Raw genomic sequence first — 24,488 nt, forward strand, 5'->3', positions numbered from 1 at the left:
TGTAGGAAGGATGTTATTAAACTAGAAAGAGTGCAGAAGACTTTTACAAGGATGTTGCCTGGACTCAATGGTCTGAGTTATAGGGAAAGGTTGGACTCATGTAGACTTTTTTTCTTTAGACCGAAGGAGATGGAGTGAGGGGGGAATCTTACAGAAGTGAATAAGTTCATGAGAGGCATGGATAGGGTGAATGCATTCAGTCTTTTACCCAGTGTTGCATAATCAAGGAAGAGAGGACATCAGTTTCCAGATAGTGGGAAAAGAATAAAAAGGGGCAATGATTTGACGGAGAGGGTGGGGTGCATACAGAATAAGTCGACAGAGAAGTGGTTCAGATGGGTGCATTAACAGCATTTCAAAGAAATTTGGAGAAATAGGAAAGGTTTAGAAGGATATGGGTCAAGTGCAGGGAAATGAGATTAGCGTGGATAGACCATTTGGTTGGCATAGACCAGTTTGGGCAGAAGGGCCTCTCTCTATGGTGTAGGATTCTATCAATCTCTGATTCTAAGACAAAAGTAGGTAGCAATGACTGAAGGTCCAGAGTAAAAGTGGGATAATTTCCAGGTAGCTAACACTCCATTGACTTGAAATAGTGATTTTCAAAATAATCCAGACGAAGTTGGAATGCAAGGTGTAAGGATACATATTCTGGAGAAATTGACAAATACAATCTTAACAGGTTTACTCTCTTGGATTTATTGATGAAGTTTTTTTAAAAAAAGCCTTACTTACACTTTAGTGAATCACAGATGTTGATTTGATTGAAGAAACTATTTTCAAATTTGATACTGCCCTCCAATATAAATTATAATTACATAAACATAAACTTTGTCAAAATCTGAACTGGTCCCGCGCACAGCGTGCTGGAGTAATTAATGATTTTTATCAAACATACATTTTCATTGGGCTGACGTAAGGATTATCTCAGTGCAGATATTGATGATAGATAATAACTCAGGGACAAGTGATAACTGTAATTCCAACTACATTGCAGTTTGTACCAGCTGAACGATTTCAAACATGGTTAAATATTATCTGATTGTGACATAAATGATCAGCTCACCCATCACTTTCAAATCTGAGGTTTTCAAATTTTCCAATTTTATGAAAGAGCAGCAAAATTCTGGATAATAGTTACAAACTGAAAACAAAACAAAACCAGTCTCGCTATATTACTAAATCATGTACATTACTGACACATGATGGAAGCCTAAAGAAGATCAGTCTGAAATGTTTATTTTGACTGAGCCCAGTCCCCCCGCAAAGACCCCATTGACAATGCAGTGACATGATTTAAATTTCCCCTCGGAAACACTCCACTGACTCTGCAGTGAAATGATTTGGTGTCCCTCCTGGAAAGACTCCCCTGAGCCCAGTCTGAGACCCTCTGACTGATTCATCTCCAACACCGTCATGTAGCGCCACCTCCCGCCTGTGGAGCAACATTACAGGCAGGAAGGCCCATGGGTTCCTGCAGCTCACAGCTCATTCTACCCAGTCAGTCCCTCTCTACAATTGAGCTTCTATTGGTTTCTTCTCTCCCCCTCCTTCTATCCCCCAGACTGAGACCGACCCCCATCAGTTTACAGCTGGCAGGAGGCAGGGGGACGGGGTGAAATTATGGGATGGATCTGTCAGTGCCCTTCAATCCCGCAGATTGTCAGCGGGGCGGAGTTTTTCCCGCGGTCATTCCCTCCCGGATGGAAGATGGGAAAGAGCCTCTCAGTGAAAGTGTGGGTGAAAGTGTGGAGATGGGACATGCTGTCCGCATTGTAAAATGACACCTGTCCACCTTCATAGTCCAGGAAAACCCCGATCTTCCGGGAATTCACACTCGGGGAGAGGGGGGTCAGGGAGGGGGAGGTGGCGGCAAAATAACCCCATCCGGGTAACAGCCCCACAATCCAGAATCCAGACTCCGGGCTCGGGATGGTCACCACCACTTTCCTCTCCACAGACTCTCGGGCCACTCCCAGATACCACCAGGTCTTCTCCCCCAACTCCACCTCCCAGTAATGTCTCCCTGATGTGTATCCCTCTGATCCCAGGACACATTCCCAGGAATAAAATTTCTCCAGGGAGTCAGGGAGCGGCTGCATTTTGTCTCCGAGTGTCACACTGGTCCGGTCCGCAGACAGGATGAGCAGGGGATGCGCTGTGTTCGGATCCAGAGTCAGAGAGGCTGGAGCTGGGGGAGAGATCAAATAACACCGTCAGAGAGAGAGGGGGAGAGAAGGAAGTGAGGGGTTGAGCGATGGAGGGGGGTGGGAAAGAAGGGAAGATGAAGAGAGTCTGGAAAAACTGAATTTGAACAAGAAATGCAGAGACACGGAAAGGGGAGTGAGTGAGGGAGAGTGTGGTGAGTGAGGGAGAGCGGAGGTATGAGGAGGAAGGATGGGGAGGGATGAGTGAGGGAGATGAGAGGGCTCATTTGGAGGGATGTGAATGGGGACATGAAGTGCACAGGAAGAACAGAACCCTAACCCTAATCATAACCCTATCGCAGGAGGGAGGGGATGGTTAAAGAGAGGAGGAGAGTGAGGAGATTTGCGATAGAAAGTTGTGATTGAGGAGAGGTAGGAAAGAGAGGAGGGCTGAGTGAAGGGGCAGTACGAGAGAGAGGTGTGGAGAATGCGGAGGACCTCAGAAGGTGGTGACCAATGGGAGGGTTGAGTACTCGTTTGAGAGCAATGGCAGGTCAGAGAATGCAAAAGAAAAGGGGAGAGTGAGGTGATGTGAGGCAGTGGGAATGGGAATAATGAGGGGAGACGGGAGTGATGGGCAGCAAGGGAGTGGGGATACTGAGGGACGGTAGAGTGAAAGTGCATTTCTAAAGGAGAATTTAGCTAAGTGGGAGGGGAGCATCTGGAGAATGGGAGGAAATGAGGGGAGGTACTTATCCCCAGGACCGGGAATGTAAGAGTGAAGAAATGGAGTAAGTGATGGAGGAGGGAATGATTGGAATTGGAGTAAGGATATTGGAGAGGGTTGGTGGTGGTTTTATGAGGGGAGGGGAATGTTTGAAATGCTGTAGGGGAGAGTGAGTTATACTATAGAATGGAAGGGTGACAACAGGAGGTCTGCAACGTAAGTGGACATTTGAGGTTTGGAGATCAGGAGAGTGAGTGGGAGAGTTGAGAGGTGGAGATGCAGTGAGTGAGGGGAAGAGAGAAAGGGAGGTGGGAGTGAGGAAGAAAGGATGGCTGAACTGGAGGGGAGAAATAAAGGTTCATTTTGGCCATGGGAGGTGAGAGTGAGTGGGAGAGGAGTGTGAGTGGCAAGAAGTGACAGGGTACATCAGGATGTGTTAAGATGCCAGAGAATTAATCCACGTGAGGAAGTGAGAGAGTGCAAAATAAGGTCTTGTGGGAATTCTGGAAGTGAGTGAACTGGAGGATGACGTGGAGTCGAGCAGGGGAGAGGAGAGTTAAGATGAGGGGAATGGAGAATGGAGGCTTCAAAGGAAGGACAGAGTTGGGTCTCAGAATTTGAAGAAGTCTGTGTGGAGGAATGTGGAGGAGTTGAGTGAACGTGAAGATAAGGTGAAGGGGAGAGAGGTGGAGGCAAGTGTGAAGGGGAAGAGGAGGCAAGATTAAACGGGGAGGGAGAATCAGGAGTGGGGGAAGTCATAGCAGAGTGATAATGGAGAATGGAGTGGAGGGGAGAAGGAATGTGAGGTAGGAGTGAGGGGCAGACAAAGAAGAGGGTGTGGGCACAGTGAGGTTGAGGGGGCAGTGACCGGATTGGGAAGTTGTGCTCTGGAGGTTAGTGAGGGAGAGGGAAGAATGAGCTGACGGTAGGAGGAGTGATCAGGAGGTGATGTGAGATTGAGGGGAATGGGAGAGCAGGAGGGAGTGAGGGGGCATTGATGGGGAGGCGTGGGCAAGCAGACTGTCAGGGGGATGTGGAGTGACAAGGAGAGGGATCATGGGAGAGTGAGGTAGCGGCGAGAGGGAATAATGGTGGGAGGACAAAGAAGGGAGGGTGGGGAGGTCTGAATGGTGAACAATCAAGAGGAATGGATGGATGTGGTGAATGTGGAGGTGAGTGGGTTGTTGGGTGGAGAATGCAGTGAGGCCATGGTCTGCCAGGCTAAGAGATGGTTATTGGCAGGTGCAAACCAAGGTCAAGGGGAGACTGTCCGGGATGGGGAGCTGTGCTAAAGGGGACAGTGAATAAGAGGGAAGAGTGAGTGGAGAGTGAGCAGGATGGCAGAAAGAGAGTGGGAGAGTTTGGGGATGGGTCGGGAGAGTATGGTCAGAGATGGGAGTGGGGAATGAGCAGAATGGAGACAATGAGAGCAGGAGAGAGTAGGGTGGGAGATCAGGAGGGAGTGTTGGTTAGAGGGAGGGCGTGGAGAGTGAAATCCATGGAAGAGTGATGGGAAGGGAGGGTGAGGAGAGTGGGTCCTGTATGGAGATGGAAGGGCGATGCAGTGAGGGATTGGGACAAGGAAACTTAGGAGAGAGTGAGGGGATGAATAAAGAGGTGGACTGTGTGAGAGTTCATGACTGTGCAGGAGGGGAGAGGCAGGGTGTAAGGGAAAATGAGAGGGAAGTTGGCAGCAAAGGGGATGGGGAGGGGGAATTTAAATGAGGAGGATGACTCGAACAAGGAGAATAGGGAAGATGGGAGGAGGAAGTGAAAGGGAGATGTGTGGGGGAAGGCATAGAATGTGGGGATGACTGAGGGGTGTGACGATATTGCTACTTAATTAAGGTTAGGTTGTCCCTGTTTTTTTTAGAGGGGTTATAAACATAGATTCCGATGAAGGGCTTATGCCCGAAACGTCGAATTTCCTGTTCCTTGGATGCTGTCTGACTTGCTGCGCTTTAACCAGCGACACATTTTCAGCTCTGATCTCCAGCATCTGCAGACCTCACTTTTTACTCGGAGAATGCAGTGAGAGTGGGAGAGGTTGGGGGTGAAAGCCATGGAAGAGTGATGGGATGGGAGGGTGAGGAGATGGAAGGGCGATGCAGTGAGGGATAGGGACAAGGAAACTGAGGAGAGAATGAGGGGATTAATAAAGAGGTGGACTGTGTGAGAGTTCATGACTGTGGAGGAGGGGAGAGGAAGGGTGTAAGGGAAAATGAGAGGGAAGTTGGCAGCAAAGGGAATGGAGAAGGGGAATGCAAATGTGGAGGATCAGGGAGATGGGAGGAGGAAGTGAAAGGGAGATGTGTGGGGGAAGGCATAGAATGTGGGGATGAGTGAGGGTGTGAAGATATTGCTACTGAATTAAGGTTAGATTGTCCTTGTGTTTTTTAGAGGGGTTATAAACACAGATTCCGATGTCTCTGGTTTGTATATATTTTCGGGACAAATTGATCATGGATAACAGATACTGCCTCAGACAAAAGGCTTTCAAGTTTAATGAAACGCTTGTATAATCGAAGGGGAGTGTCCAAGTCTCCCAAGTCAGCTTAACTCTGGTTTTGGTTTGGTTTGGCAAGCAGTCAGTTTTTTGATCCTCTCTCTCTCTCTCTCTCTGTCTCTCTCTCTCTCTCTCTCTCTCTCTCTCTGACATCTCTCCTGTGTGAACCTGGGTTTAAGAGTTCCTTTTTTGCGAAAGAGGTGCTTATGGGGATGTTGCAAGTATTTGCAAAAGTGAGTTGTGATTGAGTCGCTTGGGTTTTTAAATACTTACATTATTCTGAGGAGATAGAATAACTTTGGGGTGGTAATGGGAGTTGTGCGGGTGAGAGAATGGGGGATACTGTGAGGCCTGAGTGATGTGAGGGGAAGGGATGTCTTCACAAGGAAGAATTTTAAAAACAAGAAGCATTCTTAAAACAGAGGTAACTGACAGAATTGCCAGTGACAGAGTGATCTTGGTGTTCTAATGTATGAGACAGAAAATGTTTAATACAGGAACTGTGAGGAATTAAGAAGGTTAATCTTTTGCCGAGGGAATGTGAACATTGCACTAAAAATGATATCTTTTAGTTATTGACAGAATCTGCGAGAAGGAAGCAAAGAGGTCCTTCTGAAGCTGTACAGGGCCCTGGTGAGACCACACCTGGAACATTGTGCGCAGTTTTGGTCTCCAAATTTGAGGAAAGACATTCTGGCAATTGAAGGAGTGCACCTTAGATTCACGTGGTCAATTCCTGGAATGGCAGGACCATCTTACGCTGAAAGATTGGCGCAACTGGGCTTGTATACACTTGAGTTTAGAAGGCGAAGAGGGGATCTGATTGAGAGTATAACATCGTTAAAGGATTGGATGCTGTGGAGGCAGGAAGCATGTTTCTGCTGACGAGTGAATCCTGAACCAGAGGACACAGTTTAAAAATAAGGGATAGGCCACTTAGAGCAGAGTTGAGGAGAGACTACTTCACCCAGAGAGTGGTGGGTGTATGGAATGCTCTGCCCCAGAAGGCTGTGGAGGCCAAGTCTCTGGATAATTTCAAGAAAGAGTTGGATAGAGCTCTTAAGGACAGTGGAATCAAGGGTTATGGGGATAAGGCAGGAACAGGATACTGATTGAGGATGATCAGCCATGATCATAATGAATGGCATACTCCTGCACCTATTGTCTATTGTCCACTGCTTGAGCCACAGGCTAAAAGAAAGTGAAGTCAGCACAGTCCCAGAGGCTACTGTCTGATCTGAGAGTGAAAGCTGGTGGTGTTTTTATTGTCAGCGTCACCATCCCTCACTGAAGGGGCATGGATGAGAAGACAAGATATTCACAGAGTAGGAATTGAACATGAATTGTTACTGTCAGTCTGTATCTTACAGCAGCTGTCCAGCCAAAAGATTTAAGCAAACTACATGGCCATCGAAAAACACAGCATCAAATGAGGCCCTTAATCCCATTGTGGACATCAATGGCCTATCAAATTCTATTCCATTTCCCAGCAGCTAGGGAACTTGGGGAAATAAATAGTGATGTCTTCAAAAGGGTTCACATTACAGAAGAGGATGTGCTGTTGAGGTCTTCAATTGTGCAAAAATTGGTAAATTCCCATGACCAGAAACTAGAGAAGCTCGGGAAGAGATTGCTGGACCAATTGCTGACATATTTGTATGAACAACAGCCACAGGTGAGGTGCCAGAACTCGAGGTCGGCTAATTTGTTGCCATCATTTTAGAAAGTTTGTAAGGAAAAGCAAGGGAACTATAGAACCAGTGAGCTTCACAGCAGTGGGTCGGTAAGTTACTGGAGAGGGTGGGACAGGATTTACATGACCCTCTTATTAGGAGTCATCAAAATGGCTTTGTAAGTGAGAAATCGTTTCTTGATTGAAATTTTCGAAGATGTTACAAAGTAGATTGATGAAGACAGAGCAGTAGATGTTGTCCTTATGGGCTTCAGCAAAGCATTCAACAGGGATTTGCAGGGTCGACTGGTTAGTAAGGTTATGGGATTCAGGGAGAGCTAGCTGACACAGTACAAAATTGGATTGTAGGTAGGAGATAGAGTGTGATGGTAGAAGGTTGCTTTTCAGACTGGAGATCAGCAGTGTGACACAAGGATTGGTGCTGGATTCCACTGCTTTTGGACCTCTAACTAAATTATTTGTGAACATCGGAGTCATGCTTTGTAAGTTGGTCTGTCTCGGACAACTCCCTCTCCTTCTTGATCTCTCTGTTCCAATCTCTGGCAACAGTCTCCACATGGCCGGTTGCTATACCCACAGACTCTCACAACTACCTGGACCACACCTCTTCCCACCCAGTATCCTGCAAGAACTCCACCCCATTCTCCCAATTCCTCCGCCTCCGCTGCATCTGCTTGGATGAGGAGACATTCCACTCGCGAGCATTCCAGGTGTCCACCTTTTTCAAACAATGTGCATTCCGCCCTCATTCATCCAGACAGCCCTCCACCTCTCCACCTCCATTCCCTGTTCCACTGCTCTAAACATTCCCACCTCAACGCAGTAACTACAGAAACCCTCTTGCCTTCACCTTCCACCCCACCAGTCTCAGTATCCAACAGATCATCCTCAAACACTTCTTCCAACTCCAAATTCACCTTCCCCTCAATAACATTATCCCCTGCCCACTCCTTTCTGGATTCCACAAGGACTGTTCCCTTCACCAGTCCTCGGTTTGTGCCACTCATCCCACTGACAGCCCACCACAAAGACGCCCACCATGCACCCGGACTCTCACATACCTATTTCTGCAACCAGAAAAGGTGCAAAACCTGCCGATACACCACACCACTCAGCTCCATCCAGGGCCCCAAACAGTCCTTCCAGGTGAGACAGAGGTTCACCTGCCTCTCTTCCAGCCTAGTTTACTGCATCAGGTGCTCCCGATGTGGTCTTCTCTCCATTGGAGAGATCAAACATAAATTGAGGGAAGAGTGTGCTGAGCATCGCAGCCGGGTCCGTAGGGGCTGACCGGACCTCCCACTCACTGTCGATTTAATTCCCCTTCCCACTCCTTTTCCGACATGACAATCTTTGACCTCCACCACAATGAGTCAACCCCCAAATTGGAGGAAAAACATCTCTTCCGTTTGGGGGGTCTACAGCCCGTAGGACTCAACAATAAGTTCTTCAATTTCAAATCACCTCCCTTCCCCTCCCCCACTCCGTTTCCAGCCCTTCCCCCTCCCTTGCACACCTCCTAGCCACCAATTGGATTCATTCCACCCATCCACCAACCCCCTGCCTGTTTTCACCAGCCCTACTTCACCATCCTACTTCCGACACCCTCTTTATCTGCAGCTCCACCTCCCCCACCACCCCACCGCCCCACAACCCCTCACCCATCCTCAGTCCGGAAGAAGCGTCACAGTCGAAACGTCGACTTCTCTGCCTCCCAATGCTCCCTGGCTTGCTGTGTTCTCCCCGCCTCCTATTTGTCTAACATGGTTCATTAGCTGGCAGGTGACATGAAAATATGTCCACTGGACGGTAAAGAAGATTATATTAGACTGCAATGGAACCTTGACCAGCTGGCTAGTGGGTTGAGGAGTGGCAGATGGAGGTAAATTTAGATAAATGTGTGGTGTTGAATTTTAATCAGGCAAACTAGGCCAGGACTATTACAGTTGACGATGTGGCCGTGGAGAGTGTTACTGAGTGGGAGGCCTGGGCGTGCAGATACACGGTTCTTTGGGGTGGAGTTGCAGGTAGACAGGGCAGAGAAGTGTGCAATGCTTGCCTTCATTGGTCGGAGCATTGAGTACTGGAGTTGGGGCATCATGTTGTGGCTGTGCAGCACACTGGAGAGTGATTCTGGTCACCCTACCATGGGTAAGTATGTTGTGAGGCTTAAGAATGTGTGGAGGACATTTGCAGGGATGTTGCTGGGACTGGAGGGTTTGAGTTATAGGGAGTGACTGAATTGGCTGGGGAGTTTTTTCCCTGTAGCATAGCAAGCTGAGGGGTGGCCGTTTAGAGGTTTATAAAACCGTAAAGGGCATGGATAGGGTGAATAGCTAATGTATTTTCCCCAGGGGAGGTGACTCCAGAACGGGAGGGCTCAGATTTAAGGTGAGTTGGGAAAGATTTAAAAAGAACCTGAGGGGTAACTTTTTCAAGCAGAGGGTGGTGCGTGTATGGAATGGTCTGCCAGAGGAAGTAGTGGAGGTTGGTCTAATCACAACATTTAAAATGCATCAGGATGGGAATACGAATAGGATCGTTATTGCGGGATAGGGAACAAATGCTGGCAAATGGGACTAGGGCCTGTTCAGGATATCTGTTCTGTGTGGACTCATTGGATGGAAGAGTCTGCTTCCATCCTGTGTGACTTTATCGTTCCATTTGAATAACTTCCTAAATGCTGCAAAGATTTCTATCTCTTTTCAGGCAGTGAGGTCCTGATGCTGACCATGATCTGGGGTAAATATTCATCTTAATATTTTCGAAATAATATCCCTCAAAAACCCCTGCTCCTTCTCTTAAATTTATGCATCTGTTATTGTCCATTCCATTCCTCATAACTTTCTACACCTTCATCAGGTTGTCCCCTCAGCCTTCCCTGCTTCAATGAGAACATCTCCAGCCGACCGAGTCTGTCTTCAGAGTTGAAACGTGCCAACTCAGCCAATATCTTGGTGAATCTCAGCTGTTCCAGCCCGGCCCTGCCTCCTGTTGGATTTTCTACACACTGCCTTAAAAAGATCACGTGGAGAATTTGTAAGAATTCTGTCCTGTCCGAGCCCTTCACAATCTCCCTGTCCCAGTTCATCCCGGGGAAACTGAATTCCTCCAATGTTACAACCTTTTTGCTTTTTTCATTCCTCTGAGATTTCTCTACCAATCGGTGCTTAACCTCTGACTGGTGTGGGTCTACAGTACTTTCCTAACAATGTAATCCCCAGTTTGTATGAAGTTCTCCCCATGTGGCCTCACCGGAGATGCTGTTAGACTCATAGAGGTACACAGAATGGAAACAAACCCTTTGGACCAACTCATCCAAATTAATCTTGTCCCATTTGCCAGCACTTGGACCATATCCCTCTAAACCTTCCTATTTGTCTATCCATCCAAATGCCTTTTAAAAGTTGGAATTGTGCCAGCCCCCACAATTCCCTCTGCATCTCACTGCATACACGCAGCACCCTTTGCATGAAACATTTTCCCCTTAGATTCCTTTTAAATTTTTTCGCACTCACCATCGATTTCTGCCCACTAGTTCTGGTCTCCCCCACTCCTAGCTTGTCTATTTGCCCTATCCATGCTCCTCATGATTTTATAAATTTCGTTAAGGTCGACTCTCCAGGGAAAACAGGTGCACCTGCATATTGAATCAGAAAATATTCTTGGACACACTTAGACTCCTAGTCATCCAACTCCTTAACACAATGGCATTCCCAGTTTATACTTGAAAAGTTAAAATTCCATTTTATTGCAACCCTATTAATCTTACAGATAACTGAGATCTGCCTGCATGTTGCTTCTCAATTTCCCACTGTCTATCTGAGAGCTTTTCTGCAATCCCAAAGAGGTCTTTCTTAGTTACATGCAAATAACTTCCCTTGATGGTCTCCAGGAGTATCCTCCCTAAGTACAGCCATAATGTTATCTTTAATTACAAATGCCACACCCCTCCTTTCGTGCCTCCCATTCTATCTTGACAATGACTCCCTACACTTCCCTGAGCTACTTTTCATCAGTAATAGCTATGATATTCCAATCCTGTGCTCCCAACCATGCCCGAAGTTAATCGGTCTTATCTGTCTGGCCTCTTGCATTAAATAGATGCAGTTCAGTTGCTCAGATTTACCTCACTCTCTCCTGTGCTCCTGCCCAACTTGAGTACTTAATTTGCTCACTTTATCTACTGCGCCACATTTCTTTGCTCATATGAATATACCCACTCCCCCTTTACTAGTTTAAAGCTTACCACGTCGCACTAGCAAATCTCCCCTTCAGGATATTTAGCTCCTTCCAATTCAGTTTCAACCCATCTGTCTTCGACAGGTCACTTCTATCCCAGCAAAGGTCCCAGAGGTCCAAACATTTGAATTCTTGCTCCTTACTTCAGCTCCTTAGCTGCACATTATCCTCGTACTCCTACTCTCACTAGCACATGGGACTGGGAAGAACACAGGTATTACTACCATTGAGGACCTCTTTGTAATCCCCTGCATTACTATTAGGAACAATGCAATGTATTAGTTCCTTCTGTACCACTGAACCTTTCCACCACAACTGATATCATCAAAACAAATGACTTTTCATCATCATAGTGTTCTTCCTGTGACATCACTGTTCACAGATTGATTCTCTCATTGAGAATCATAGTTAGAGAGATGTACAGCACGGAAATAGACCCTTCAGTCTGACTCGCCTGTGCCCACCAGATATCATAACCTAATCTCATCCCATTTGTCAGCATTTGACAATATACCTCTGAATCTATTCTCTTCATAGACCCATCCAGGTGCATTTTTTATGTTGTAGTTGTGACTATCTCCACCACTCCCTATGGCAGCTCATTCCAATAATGTGCTATCCTTTGCATGAAAACATTTCTCCTTAGGTCCATTTTAACTCTCACCCTAAAACTATGCCCTCTACTCTAGACTTCCCTACCCCAGGGAAAAGACCTTGTCTATTTATACTATCCATGCCCCTCATGATTTTATAAATCTCTATCAGGTCACTCCTCAGTCTCTGATGCTCCAGGGAAAACAGCCCCAGCCTATTCAGCCTCTCCTTTCAGACCAAATCCTCCAGTCCCGGCAACATTTTTGTCAATCTTTTCTGAACTCTTTCAAGTTTCACAACAGCCTTCCAATAGGAGGGAGACCAGAACTGTACACAGTATTCCAAAACTGGTCTAAAAACTGTCCTGTACAGTTGCAATATGACCTCACAACTCCTGTATTCGATGCTCTGACCAAGAAAGGAAAGCATTCCAAATATCTTCTTCACTAATCTATCCACTTGCGACTTCACTTTCAAGGAAATATGAATCTGCACTCTAACATCTCTTTGTTCAGCAACACTCCCCAGGACCTGACCATTAAGGTGGACGTCCTGCTCAGATTTGCCTTTCCAAAGTGTAGCAACGTACATTTATGTAAATTAAAGTCTATCTGATACTCCTCGGTCCATTGGCCCCATCTGATCATGATCCCGTTTTGTCATCTGCAAACTTACTAACTATCTCCTATGTTTACATTCATATCATTTTTATTAGTGATGAAAAGTAGTGGACCCACCACCGATCCTTGTGGTACATCACTGGTTACAGGCCTCCAGTCTGACAAGAAACCATCCACCACCACTCTCTGTCTTCTACCTTCGAGTCAGTTCTGTATCCAAATGGCTAATTCCCCCAGTATTCCATGAGATCTAACCTTGATAACCAGTTTATCATGATGAACCTTGTCGAATGCCTTACTGAAGTTCATTTAGATCATGTTCACTGCTTTGCCATCATCAATCCATTTTGTTACTTCTTCAAAAAACGAGGGGATACTGCATGTCGCAAAAATGTAAATTTCAAAAGGACAAGCAGAAATAAAAGTGCGATGGCATAGCATTGTGGAAATGGGATGAAGTAAATACACCAGCAAGAAATAATCTGAAATCAGAAGAATATAGACTCCACATGAGTGTAGGCAAGAAATAAAGTAAGTAGTTTGGCAGAAATGCTCTGTAAGACCCCAAACAGGAGCTACACGTTGGGGCAGATAATAATCAGGAGATAAAAAGTGCAAGTAGCATTAAACCTGGGTGACATTTATCAGCATGTTGATTTAAACAGTGAGATTAGTAGAGGAAGCTATGAGCATATTGTTTCTAGAATAACAATATTGTGAATCCAACCTTGTATTTGCCAGTTTGAATCTGGTGAAGTGTAATGAGGCAGGTTAGATACATGATGTCAGAGTGAACACTGACCATAACATGGATGAATGTCGCATTCAGTTTGAAAGGGAGGATCTTGGTTGGAAAATAACTGTGTGAAGCTTAAACAAGGGTAATTGCAAAGGAATGATGGCTGAGCTTGCTGGAGTGGACTGGGGAAAGCACTTAGCATCAAAGATATTCCATGGAGGTGAAAGAGAGGATTAGCAAAATTATTCTGAGTAGGATTGAAAGGAACAGGGTGGTCATTATGGGGATATTAACTTCCCCGATATTGACTGGAAATGTTATACCTCTTGTACATCGGATGGATCAGTGTTTTGTCCAGTTGTACATGAGGGTTTCCTGACACAGTATATCGAAGGGCCAAAAAGAGGGGAGGCTACAATGGATCTGGTGCTTGGTAATGATTAGATTCCCTACAGTGGGGAAACAGGCATTTCGGCCCAACAAGTCCACACCGACCCGCCGAACGGTAACCCACCCAGACCCAGACCCATTTCCCTCTGACTAATGCATCTAACACTATGGGCAATTTAGCATGGCCAATCAACGTGACTTGCACATCTTTGTGACTGTGGGAGGAAACTGGAGCAAACCCATGCAGACATGGGGAAAATGGGCAAACTCCACATAGACAGATTGCCCAAGGCTGGAATCGAACCTCGGACACTCGGGCAGTGAGGCAGCAGCGCTAATCACTGAGCCATCAAGCCGCACAGTGATGAACCAGGCCAGGTGTTTGATTTAGTTGTAGGTGAGCACTTTGGAAAGAGTGACCATAATTCAGTTATGTTCAGTTTCGATGGGGCAAGGGCAATTATAATGCGATTAGGCAAGAATCAGGATGCATAGAATGGGGTAGCATAGAGTGAGGGGATACAGACTATCGAAATGTCGAGGAGGTTTAAGGAACAGATATTGCGTATTCTTGTGAGGTATGTCCCTGACAAGCAGGTAGGAAGTGATAAAGTAAGGGAACCGTGGTTTACTACAGAAATTGCATCTCTTGGTAAGAAGAAGAAGGAGGCTTATGTGTTGATGAGGCAAGATGGTACAGATGAGGCGATGGAGAGTTACAGATCTGTTAGGAAGGATTTAAAGAGAGAGTTAAGAAGAGCAAAGTGAGGACAGGAGCAGTCTTTAGCAAATAGAATAAAAGAGAACCCTAAAGCTTGCTACAGGTATGTGAGGAATAAAAGGACCATGAGGCTAGGAATAGGGCCAATCAAAGACATTAGTGGGAAGTTGAGTGTGCACCCTGTGGAGATTGGAGAGTTGCTAAATGAACATTTCTCATCGGTGTTCACTCAGGAAAAGGTGAATATTGTGAAGGAGAAGAAGTAGTTTCAAGATGTTAGACTAGAACGGATTGAGGTTAGTTACGCACAGTTGTTATCAATTCTAGAAGGAATGAAAGTAGACAAGTCCCCTAGGCTGGATGGCATTTATCCGAGGATTCTCTGGGAAGCGAGGGAGGAGGTAGCAGAGCCATTGGCTTTGATATTTGAGTCGTCGTTATCTCCACATTTAGTACCTAAGGACTGGAGAATTGCAAATGTTGTGCCATTGTTCAAGAAGGGCAGCAGAGGTGACCAAGGTAATTATAGGCTCGTGAGCCTTACGCATGTTGTAGGAAAGGTTTTGGAAAGGATTATAAGAAATAAGATTTATAATCATCTAGCAAGCTACGATTTGATTTCAGATGTTTAACATGGTTTCGTCATGGGCAGGTCGTGTCTCACAAAACTCATTGAGTTTTTTGAGAAGGTGACCAAGCAAGCAGATGAGAGTAGGGCAGTTGATGTGGTATGCATAGACTTCAGTAAAGCCTTTGATAAGATTCCACATGGTAGGGTGATGGCGAAAATGCAGAGGCATGGAATTGAGGGTGATTTAGCAGTTTGGATTAGAGACTGTCTTTCTGGAAGAAGGCAGTGAATGGTAGTTGATGGAAAATATTCAGTCTGGAGTCCAGTCACGAGTTGCGCGCCACAAGGATCTGTTTTGGGACCACTGCTGTTTGTCATTTTTATAAATTACTTAGACGCAGGCATAGGTGGATGGACTAGTAAATTAGCAGATGATAGTAAAGTCGGTGGAGTACTGGACAGTTTGGCAGAATGTTACAGGTTGGAGGGGACTGCAGAAATAGGCTCAGAGATGGCAAATGGAGTTCAATGCAGCTAAATGTGAGGTGATGCACTTTGGGAAGAATAATAGGAAGGCAGTGTATTTGGTCAATGGAACAATTCTTGGTAGCGTGGATGCACAGAGGGTTTGGAGTCCATGTGTATAGATCCCTGAAAGTTGCCACCCGGGTAGATAGTGCTGTGAAGAAGGCATATCGTGTGTTCAGTTTCATTGGTAGAGGGATTGAGTTCTGGAACCGCAAAATCATGCTGCAACTACACAAAACGCTGTTGTGGCCACACTTGGAATATTGTGTACAGTTCTGGTCACCCCATCGCAGGAAGGATGTAGAAGCATTGGAAAGGTGTAGAGGAGTTTTACCAGGATGTTGCCTGGTCTGGAGGGAAGTTCTTATGAGAAAAGGCTGAGAGTTTTACGTCTGTTCGCATTGGAAAGAAGAAGGCTAAGGGAGTTTTTGATAGAGACATACAAGATGATCAGTGGATTAGATAGGATAGACAGTGAAATAATTTTTCCTCGGATGATGACGTCAGCATGTACGAGGGGGCATAACAACAAATTGAGGGGTGATAGATTTAAGACAGATGTCAGAGGAAAGTTCTTAAAACAGAGAGTGTTAAGGGTGTGGAATGCCCTACCTGCTAATTAAGTCAACTCAGACACATTAGGGAGATTTAAACAATCCTTAGATAAGCACGTGGATGATTTTGAGATTGTGTAGGGAGTCGGCCTGAGAATAGTTCACAGGACGGTGCGACATCAAGGAGCGAAGGGACTGTTCTGCGCTGTATTGTTCTATGTTCTATGTTGTAAGATATTTGAGGAACAATGGCAGACGCTAAAAAGAACAGCACATGACGCATATCAAAGATATATTTCAGTGAGGAAAAAGAGTTATAGGAAGGGGATGAGCTAGCAACAGTTAACTAGGGAAGTTAAGCACTTATAAAGAGTCATCTGGACTCGAAATGTTAGCTTGCTTTCAATGTTCGTGCGAAGATTTGTAGCTCGGGTGGCTACTCATTGCTCGTTTGCTGCCATATCCCAATATTCCAAATCACACCCTTCCCTCACTTGGAAGTGATAGCAGTTTTCCAGGTACCTGTTCCCTCCTGCAGGACCATCCCACACCTTCTCACATTCTGAACGCTTGGAAAACTAACCAAGAACATTACATTGAATAAGTAGACTCAGACTGAATTGGACCTCTCCAAAATAACATGAGCGGACATTGGGTTCACTGCTTGATCAATAGGATTACTGAAAATATTGGAACAGTGGCTTTGTGATTCGTACTGCTGCCTCACAGCACCAGGGAGCTGGGTTCAATTCCAGCATCAGGGAATTGTATGAAGTTTGTAATTCTCCCATGTTTGCATTGGTTTCCTCCCACGGTCCAAAGATGTGCAGCTTTTGTACATTGTGTCCTGGAAAGTGCAGACTTTGTGTATTAGCCATGGGAAAGGTGGAGTTAAAAGAATATGCGATGACATTGGGTCATGGAGGGATGCTTTTCAGAGAGTCAGTGTGGATTCGATGGGCTGAATGGCTTGCTTCCACATGAAAGGATTTTGTGATTCTAACAAACTCACTATCTGCAAGCTGGAAATTTATAAATATCCATGTCTTGTTTAATATTCGACAACGTTACACCTATAGATATTTATCAGGCTCAACAGGTCTGGCAGCATCTGTGCAGAGACCTCAGAGTTAACGTTTCAGATCAAGTCACCCTTCCTCAGAACTGATGGGAGCTGGGAAATGTCAGTTCATATACAGAAGCTGGGGTGGGAGTGGTGAAGGGGTGAGAAGTAAATGGTATGTGGTGATTGCACCCAAAGAGAGAGAAGAGCAGTTAGATAGAAAAAGGATTGGATAATGATCTGGGTAGGGGAGTGAATAGCTGTTAATGGAGACTGTTAGTGGCTAACAATGCTTTGTGTGTGATAACAGACTCTGTGATAACAAGGCATGGTTGTGTGGGTTGGAGTAAGGACATGGGAGAGCTCAGACCTCAAAGTTATTTAATATGATATTGAGTCTGCAGGATCCCCAGGCTGAAAATGAGGTGCTGTTCTTCCAGCTTGCACTGACCTGCATTGGAGCATTGCAGCAATCCTGAGACAGAGGTGCTGACCAGGTTACAGTGTGGTGTGTGAAAAGGCAACTGGAATTTCAGGGGTTTTTTTGGAAACGGAATGCAAGTGTTCTGAAGTTGACCCTTCATACTTCCAATAGAGAGGAGGCTGCATTGTGAGCAGCAAATGCAGTAGACTAGATTGTCAGAAGTGCAGGGAGGTGAAGGTGTGTGAGGGCCCTTGGATACTGAGGAGGTAGGAAATAAATGGACACATGTTACACCTCCGGCAGTGGCAGGAAAAAGTGCTATGATACTTTGTGGGGGTGTTGGAAGTAATCAGAGTGTCCCAAAGGGAATGGTTTCTGCAGGAGAGGAGGTGTGTGGTCTCTGGTGGTGGCATCTCGCTGGAAGTGGCAGATATGGCAGCTGATGATCTTTTGGATGGTCATGCTGTTGGGATGACAGGTAAGGACAAGGGGAATCCTATCACTGTTGCAGGACGGAAGAGAGGGGGTGAGGGCTGAAGTGCGAGAGATAGGTTGGTCCCACTTGAGAGCCCAGAGGAATCCTTGGATGAGGAAGAACGTGAACATTTTGGTGGATCCCTTGTCAAAGTTAACATTGTCAGAACCAATGTGATGGAGATGGAGTAACTAGAAGAATGGAATGGAGACTTTACAGGGAGCAGGGTGCGAGTATATAAAGGCCAGGGAATTGTGGGAGTTTTGGGGTTTATTGTGGATTCTTAGTGGCCAATCTATCCCCAGAAATAGAAACAGTGATGTTGACGAAGGGTTCAGAGATAGACCAGGCGAAGGTGAGAGTGAGGTGAAAGTTGGAAACAAATCGATAAACCTTCTAATTTCTGAATGGGAGACGGAGGTGGCACCATGCTCCATGCCCTCAGATCCAATCCTGACTTTGTTATTAAGCCTGCAGATCAGTGTGGGGCTGTAGTAGTCGGCAAACGGACCACTACATTGCAGAAGTTGAGATCCCTCTCAGGTACCTTCTCCTATCGGCGTCTAACCTGTGACCCCATGATGGAACATCAGGTCATTGCATCAACCACGGTCACCAACCTAATTTCATCTGAGGATCTGCCCCCAATCCAAATACCTCCAGCTGATTATCCCACAATTCCGCACAGCTCGCTTATACCTCCTTCCCAAAATTCATAAACAGGATTATCCAGGCAGACCCATTCTTTATGTCTGCTCCTGCCTCTCAGAACTCATCATTTCCTACCATGACTCAGTCTTGTCTCACCTGCTGCAGTCCCTGCTCACCTACATCCGCCATTCCTCTGACACTTTATGCCCATTCCAAAATTTCCAGTTTGCGGCTTCAGCTGCCTCCTCTTTACCATGGACATGAAATCCATCTACACCTCCATCCCCCCACCAGGATGGTCTCAGGCTCTCTGCTTCTTCCTGGAACACAGGGCTGAACCATCCTCACCCTACACCACTCGCCTCCCCTGGGCCGAGCTCATCCTCACACTCAATTCTCTTTTCACACCCCTCGTTGTTTCCAGTCAGAGGGGTGACCATAGGTACCCATTTAAGCCCCCATTTTGGCCTGTCTCCTAATGGGGTATATGTAACATTTCTTGTTCCCACTCCAGCAAATGTGTTGCTGGTCAAAGCACAGCAGGTTAGGCAGCATCTCAGGAATAGAGAATTCGACGTTTCGAGCATAAGCACTTCATGAAGGGCTTATGCTCGAAACGTCGAATTCTCTATTCCTGAGATGCTGCCTAACCTGCTGTGCTTTGACCAGCAACACATTTGCAGCTGTGATCTCCAGCATCTGCAGACCTCATTTTTTACTTGTTCCCACTCCAGTCCAACACATGAGTCTTTCTCTGGTATATCAATGATATCACCGGTGCTGCCTCCCTTTCTCATCTGGAATTATAAAAGTTTATTCATTTTGATTCCAAGTTCCACCCTGCTCTCACCTTCACCTGATCCATCCTTCTCTTTCCTCAACATTCCTGTTTCCATTTTTGGCGATAGACTGGCCAATAATATCCACAATAAACCCACCAACTCCCACAATTAGCTGGCCTGAACATTCTCACACTCTGCTTCATGTAAATACTCCATTCCATTCTCCTCGTTAATCCGTCTCCATCACATTCATCCCGATCCTTCCAACTTCAACAAAGGAGCCTTGAAAATGTCTACTCTCTTCCTGAACCATGGATTCCCCAGCACTGTTGTTGAAAGGGCCCTCAACTGGGTCCCAGCCATCTCTGACATTTCAACCCCCACTCCTTCTGTTCCCTTCCGCAACAATGATATGGTTCCCCTCGTCCTGACCTGTAATCCCACCAGCACCAACATCCAGAAGATCATCAGCCATAATCTCTGCCACCACCAGACACATATTCCACTCACCTCCCTTGTCCACCTTCCATTAAGACTGTTCCCTCCAGGACACCCTGGACTCTTCTTCCTTCACTCCCAACAGCCCCCCCCCCCCCCCCCCCCCCCCCCCCCACAGCCTCAGGGCACCTTCATCTACAACTGCAGAACATGGAACACCTGTCTGTTTCTTTCCTCCCTCCTCAGTATGCAAGGGCCCAACAGACTTCCAGGTGAAGCAACACCTTATCTGTGCTTCACTTAATTTAGACAACTGCATTCACTGCTCACAATGTGGACTCCTCTCCATTAGGGAAATAAAGCATAGACTGTGTGACTGCTTTGTTGCACACTTGTATTCTGTCTATAAAAAAAGACCCTGAGCTTCCAGTTGCCAGCTCCTTTAAGCATCACCCTGTTCCCTGGCCAACATCTCTGTCTCAGGCTTCCTAAGAACAGCACCTCATTTTCCACTTCTGGACTCTGCAGCCTCCCTGACTCAATATCGAATTCAATAATTTTAAGAATTGAGCGCTCCCATGTCCTTACCTCAACCCCAACACATCAGGCCTCATCATTCAGAGTCTGGTATTAGATACAGCCCATTGTTAGCCACAAACCATCCCCATTAACAGTTCCTCACTCTCTGAGCCAGACGGTTATTGATTCCAACTGTTTTTCCTTGTCTTTAGGCTCTGTGCCCAGATATTGGACAGTTCTTACCCCAATCCCCACATTAATGTCTGCATATAAACTGACATTTTCTGAGCTGCCATCAGTTCTGAGGAAGGGTCACCCAATCCAAAACATTAACTCTGATTTCTCTCCATAGATGCTGCCAGATGTGCTGAGCTTTTCCAGCAACTTCTGTTTTTGTCTCTTATTTGCAGCATCCACAGTTCTTTCAGTTAAAATTGAACTGCTACAGTTTTCATCATTGACCACTTCAGTAAGACCATCACACACCTTCCATTGCACAATGTAATCTCTCAGTATTTGCAACTCCTTCTCTTCACTAAACTATCTAAATCCCACCTTCCCCACTCAAACATCCTCTTCCCCCTCCCCCTCATTCTCACACTGATAATGTCCAACTTCCACATCGCCCTCACCTTCACCTGGTCGATCTGTGATTCTTCTTTATCTTCCTTGACATGTCTGTTTCCACTTCTGGGGATAGACTGACCAATAATATCCACTATAATCCCGTCTCTCCAGCTACGTAGAGTATACATTCTCACACTGTGAGAATTTAAACTGGGGCCTTTGAGACCCGACATAACTGGATCTACCATCAGGAAAATGAATACACGTGTTTACCTGGGTTAATAGTGTGTATCATTTGTCTCCAGACAGTGTACTGTAAAGGGCCAGTGAACTGTGCGAGAGACAGAGAGCCATCAGCAGCTGAGAGTGCCTCTGTCTCCTCACTAATCCTGTAAACATTAAACAGATGACATCATAAACTCTGTTATTTTCGAACATTTATGAAAACATTTACACAGTCAAGCGTTCTGCATTTTTCATGTTTGAGTCAATGGGATAGAAAGTGAAATGTTTATCTTATTGTTGTAACTAACCCAACAAGAATTCGATAATGCAAGGGCAAGGATTGGAAACACCCAGGTCCGGAGAAAGGCCCATGTCCTGATAACAGATTAGGTACTGAGACATCACACACCGCAGGAGATAATATACGTTTCCTCCATCTCCTTGCCGTATTATAAACAGAGCTTGTGGAACAGAGACAAAAAACCGGAAACATCTAAAAGCCTCATATCCAACTGTGTAATACATGGGTCCCACAACCCTCCGAGAATCCTGCTCCTCTACTTCCGGCCTCCTGACCATCTCCGATTTTAGTCTCTCCCCTTTCCCCGTAACCCCACCCCCACCCCTCGCCCTCCCCCCACTCCCCCCCATTGGAGGTCGGGCCTTCAGCTGCCCACTCCCTCAGCTCTGCAATTGCCTCCCTGAACCTCTCCATCTTTCTATGCCACTTTCCTCCTTTAATATCCGCAAAAACCAACAGCAATCACCTGGATTCATAGCTCAGTGACACTTTTCTATACTTTCCAACTCTCATGCAAAGTACTCAGAACATTACGTTACACTAGTTAAAGATTTTTTTTTATTTTGCATTTATTGTTCCCTTTATAAAGGCTACGGTGCGAGTTAGCGTTGTAAAAAGTGAAACAAAAATGATTCCCCCTTTCAACTCTGACTGTCTAGGGCTGGTCAGGAGCCATGCAGGGACAGGGATGGCCATTCCCTGGAAACATGGACCATGTGTCTCTCACTGGGTCGGGGGAAGGTCACAGTCACACAAACAGTCACAAAAATCAGGGCAGTGATCACTTCCAGCCTCGGGACCAGGCTGTATTTACAGGCACCTTGTCATTGTTTACAATGCTGCAGAACAGTGTCATAACATCTAATACCGTTTAAAACTTGGAACAATCTTCTTCTTATAAAAAAAAGGGGGTGTGAACCATAACCGGAGTTACTGTTATCCGATGAATCACCCTTTAAAGCGGCACCATTAACCAGGAAATAAATCCATAATTACCCGTCCCTGAGTTACTGAGCAAACTGTGCAGAGTTTCAGTAAAGAGCATGTCCTACCTTCTCTTCCGACCAGCTTCCTCCTGAAAGAAATGAATCACAAACAGTGAGGATGGCAGTAACAGATTTCAGGAGGAGACAGACAGACACCCGCCCACACACACACTCTTCACATGGAACTGGAACTGGATTACAATGGGAGTTCCAGGAGACAATTAAACTTGGGGAACACAGAGATAATAACAAAACAAATACAAACATAACAATCCATTCCCGGGAGAATGTTGGTATTCCCGGGAATCTGCAGATAGTTTGGCAGCGGTTCGTCAAAAAACAAAAATTACCGGAAAATCTCAGCAGGTTTGGGAGGATCTGTGGAAAGAAATCAGAGTGAACGCTCCGGGAGCATTGATCCTTCTTCAGTAACAACAACAGAACCGTCTGGACAGTCACAAGGTCAGTTCACTTTTTTACACGACATTCCATATTATTTTTACAGTTGTCATCATCATGTCCGAAATCTGTCTGAAACAACCTGCAATATCTTCCCTCACCTTCAGAAATATCAGCTCGTCTTTTTGCTCCATCTGTTTCTGCAACTTTGAGAGGTTGTCCTCAATATAATTTAAATTCTCCTGAATCTCTCGAAGGTTTTTCTCCATTGGTTCTACAATCCTCTCCTCTTCTTCCCTGAGATCTCTGAGTAAACGCTGCTCTTTCTCAGTGAGAATCTGGTGCATTTTAGTGAACTCGGATATGATGTGGGTCTGCAGACGGCTCGCCTGTTCCTACCAAATGAAATGTGAAACCTCATTAATGTCCCGCGATAAAGGGAACAAAACTAACCGAATTCCCAGAAAATCAACACAGGGAGACCTCACCCTCACTTCGGAAATCTTCCGTTTCTGGGTCAGTTCCGTTTCTTGAACCACCGATTTCTTCTCTGTGAGAGAATCTAAGGCAGATTTCAGCTTAGCCTGGAATTGGAAGAGAAATCGCATCATGAAACTGTCAGACTTTGAAACTGTGACACTATTCACAGCTTTTAAACATTTCCTCTTTACCTTGTATATTTTAAGTCCTTCTTTAATCTGTATGAAGCGGTGCTCTCTGTGCTTCGGTGCAGTGACACACATCACACAGACCAACTTTCTGTCAGTTTCACAAAACAGCTCCAGTTCTCTCTGATGTTTCTTACAGTGAGGTTTACTCTTCGTCTCCGTCGGATCCAGCTTTAATTTTCGAGCCACCTCGGCCAGATTCCCTAAGGGCCGATTTACCCTGAGGTTTCTTTCCGGAAACACCTCTCTACATTGCGGGCAAGAGTTTATGTCCTTCTTTTCCCAACTCTGGGAGATACAGGAGCGGCAGACGTTGTGTCCACAATCCAGTATAACCGGATCAGTGAAGAAATCCAGACAAATGGGACAAATTGCCTCCTCGGTCAGTCTCAGGAGCTGCTGTCTAGAAACCATGTTAACATTCAGCACTTCCTGATACAAACCGCTTTCAGTTTCTATGTGACTGCGCTGGTGAACACATTCAGTTCAATCACTTACCGATGGATTTTACTGCAATTATCAGAGAAGAGTAATCAGTAACTATGGTTTATAAAGGTTTTGACCTGGGAACAAGTGAAAAACAATATTTTGAAGGAGAAACAGGTTGAGGATGGTGACAGGGTTTTGACCCCATCCCAGGAGGGTGAAGGTGCCTGGCGAGTTGCCTTTGGTGGAGGGACAGTGAGACAGAAGGGAGGGTAGGACGGAGTCTGAGGGAGGGCTCATGCTCTAGATGTTCATTAAATTCACAAAAAGCTGCAAGGTTTAGCTTTATGAATGGACCAGGAGGGTCCGATAATTGAATGAACCCCACTTTAGTTTGGCCAGAAGATAGATTAATTGGGATGTATGGCACGGCAACAATCCCTTCAGTCCAACGTGTGCATGCTGATCAGATATCATAAATAAATCTAGTCCCATTTGTTCTCACCAGATCCATACCCCTCTAACCCTTTCA

At 45.8% G+C, this 24,488-nt stretch overlaps 1 protein-coding gene across 1 annotated transcript; it reads right to left on the reverse strand.

Moving 5' to 3' along the window:
- Positions 1 to 1,637: 1,637 nt before the first annotated feature.
- LOC132832971 (zinc-binding protein A33-like) lies at positions 1,638 to 23,944 on the reverse strand. Its single transcript, XM_060851218.1, has 6 exons — positions 23,534 to 23,944; positions 23,351 to 23,446; positions 23,024 to 23,257; positions 22,530 to 22,552; positions 21,225 to 21,340; positions 1,638 to 2,191 (listed from the first exon to the last, which is right to left on the reverse strand). Exons 1-6 carry the CDS (start codon positions 23,942 to 23,944, stop codon positions 1,638 to 1,640), a joined length of 1,434 nt encoding a protein of 477 aa, XP_060707201.1.
- Between the last annotated feature and the right edge of the window lie 544 nt (positions 23,945 to 24,488).

The sequence above is a fragment of the Hemiscyllium ocellatum genome, chromosome 35 (assembly GCF_020745735.1).
Source record: "Hemiscyllium ocellatum isolate sHemOce1 chromosome 35, sHemOce1.pat.X.cur, whole genome shotgun sequence".
In the NCBI taxonomy this organism is placed as follows: domain Eukaryota; kingdom Metazoa; phylum Chordata; class Chondrichthyes; order Orectolobiformes; family Hemiscylliidae; genus Hemiscyllium; species Hemiscyllium ocellatum.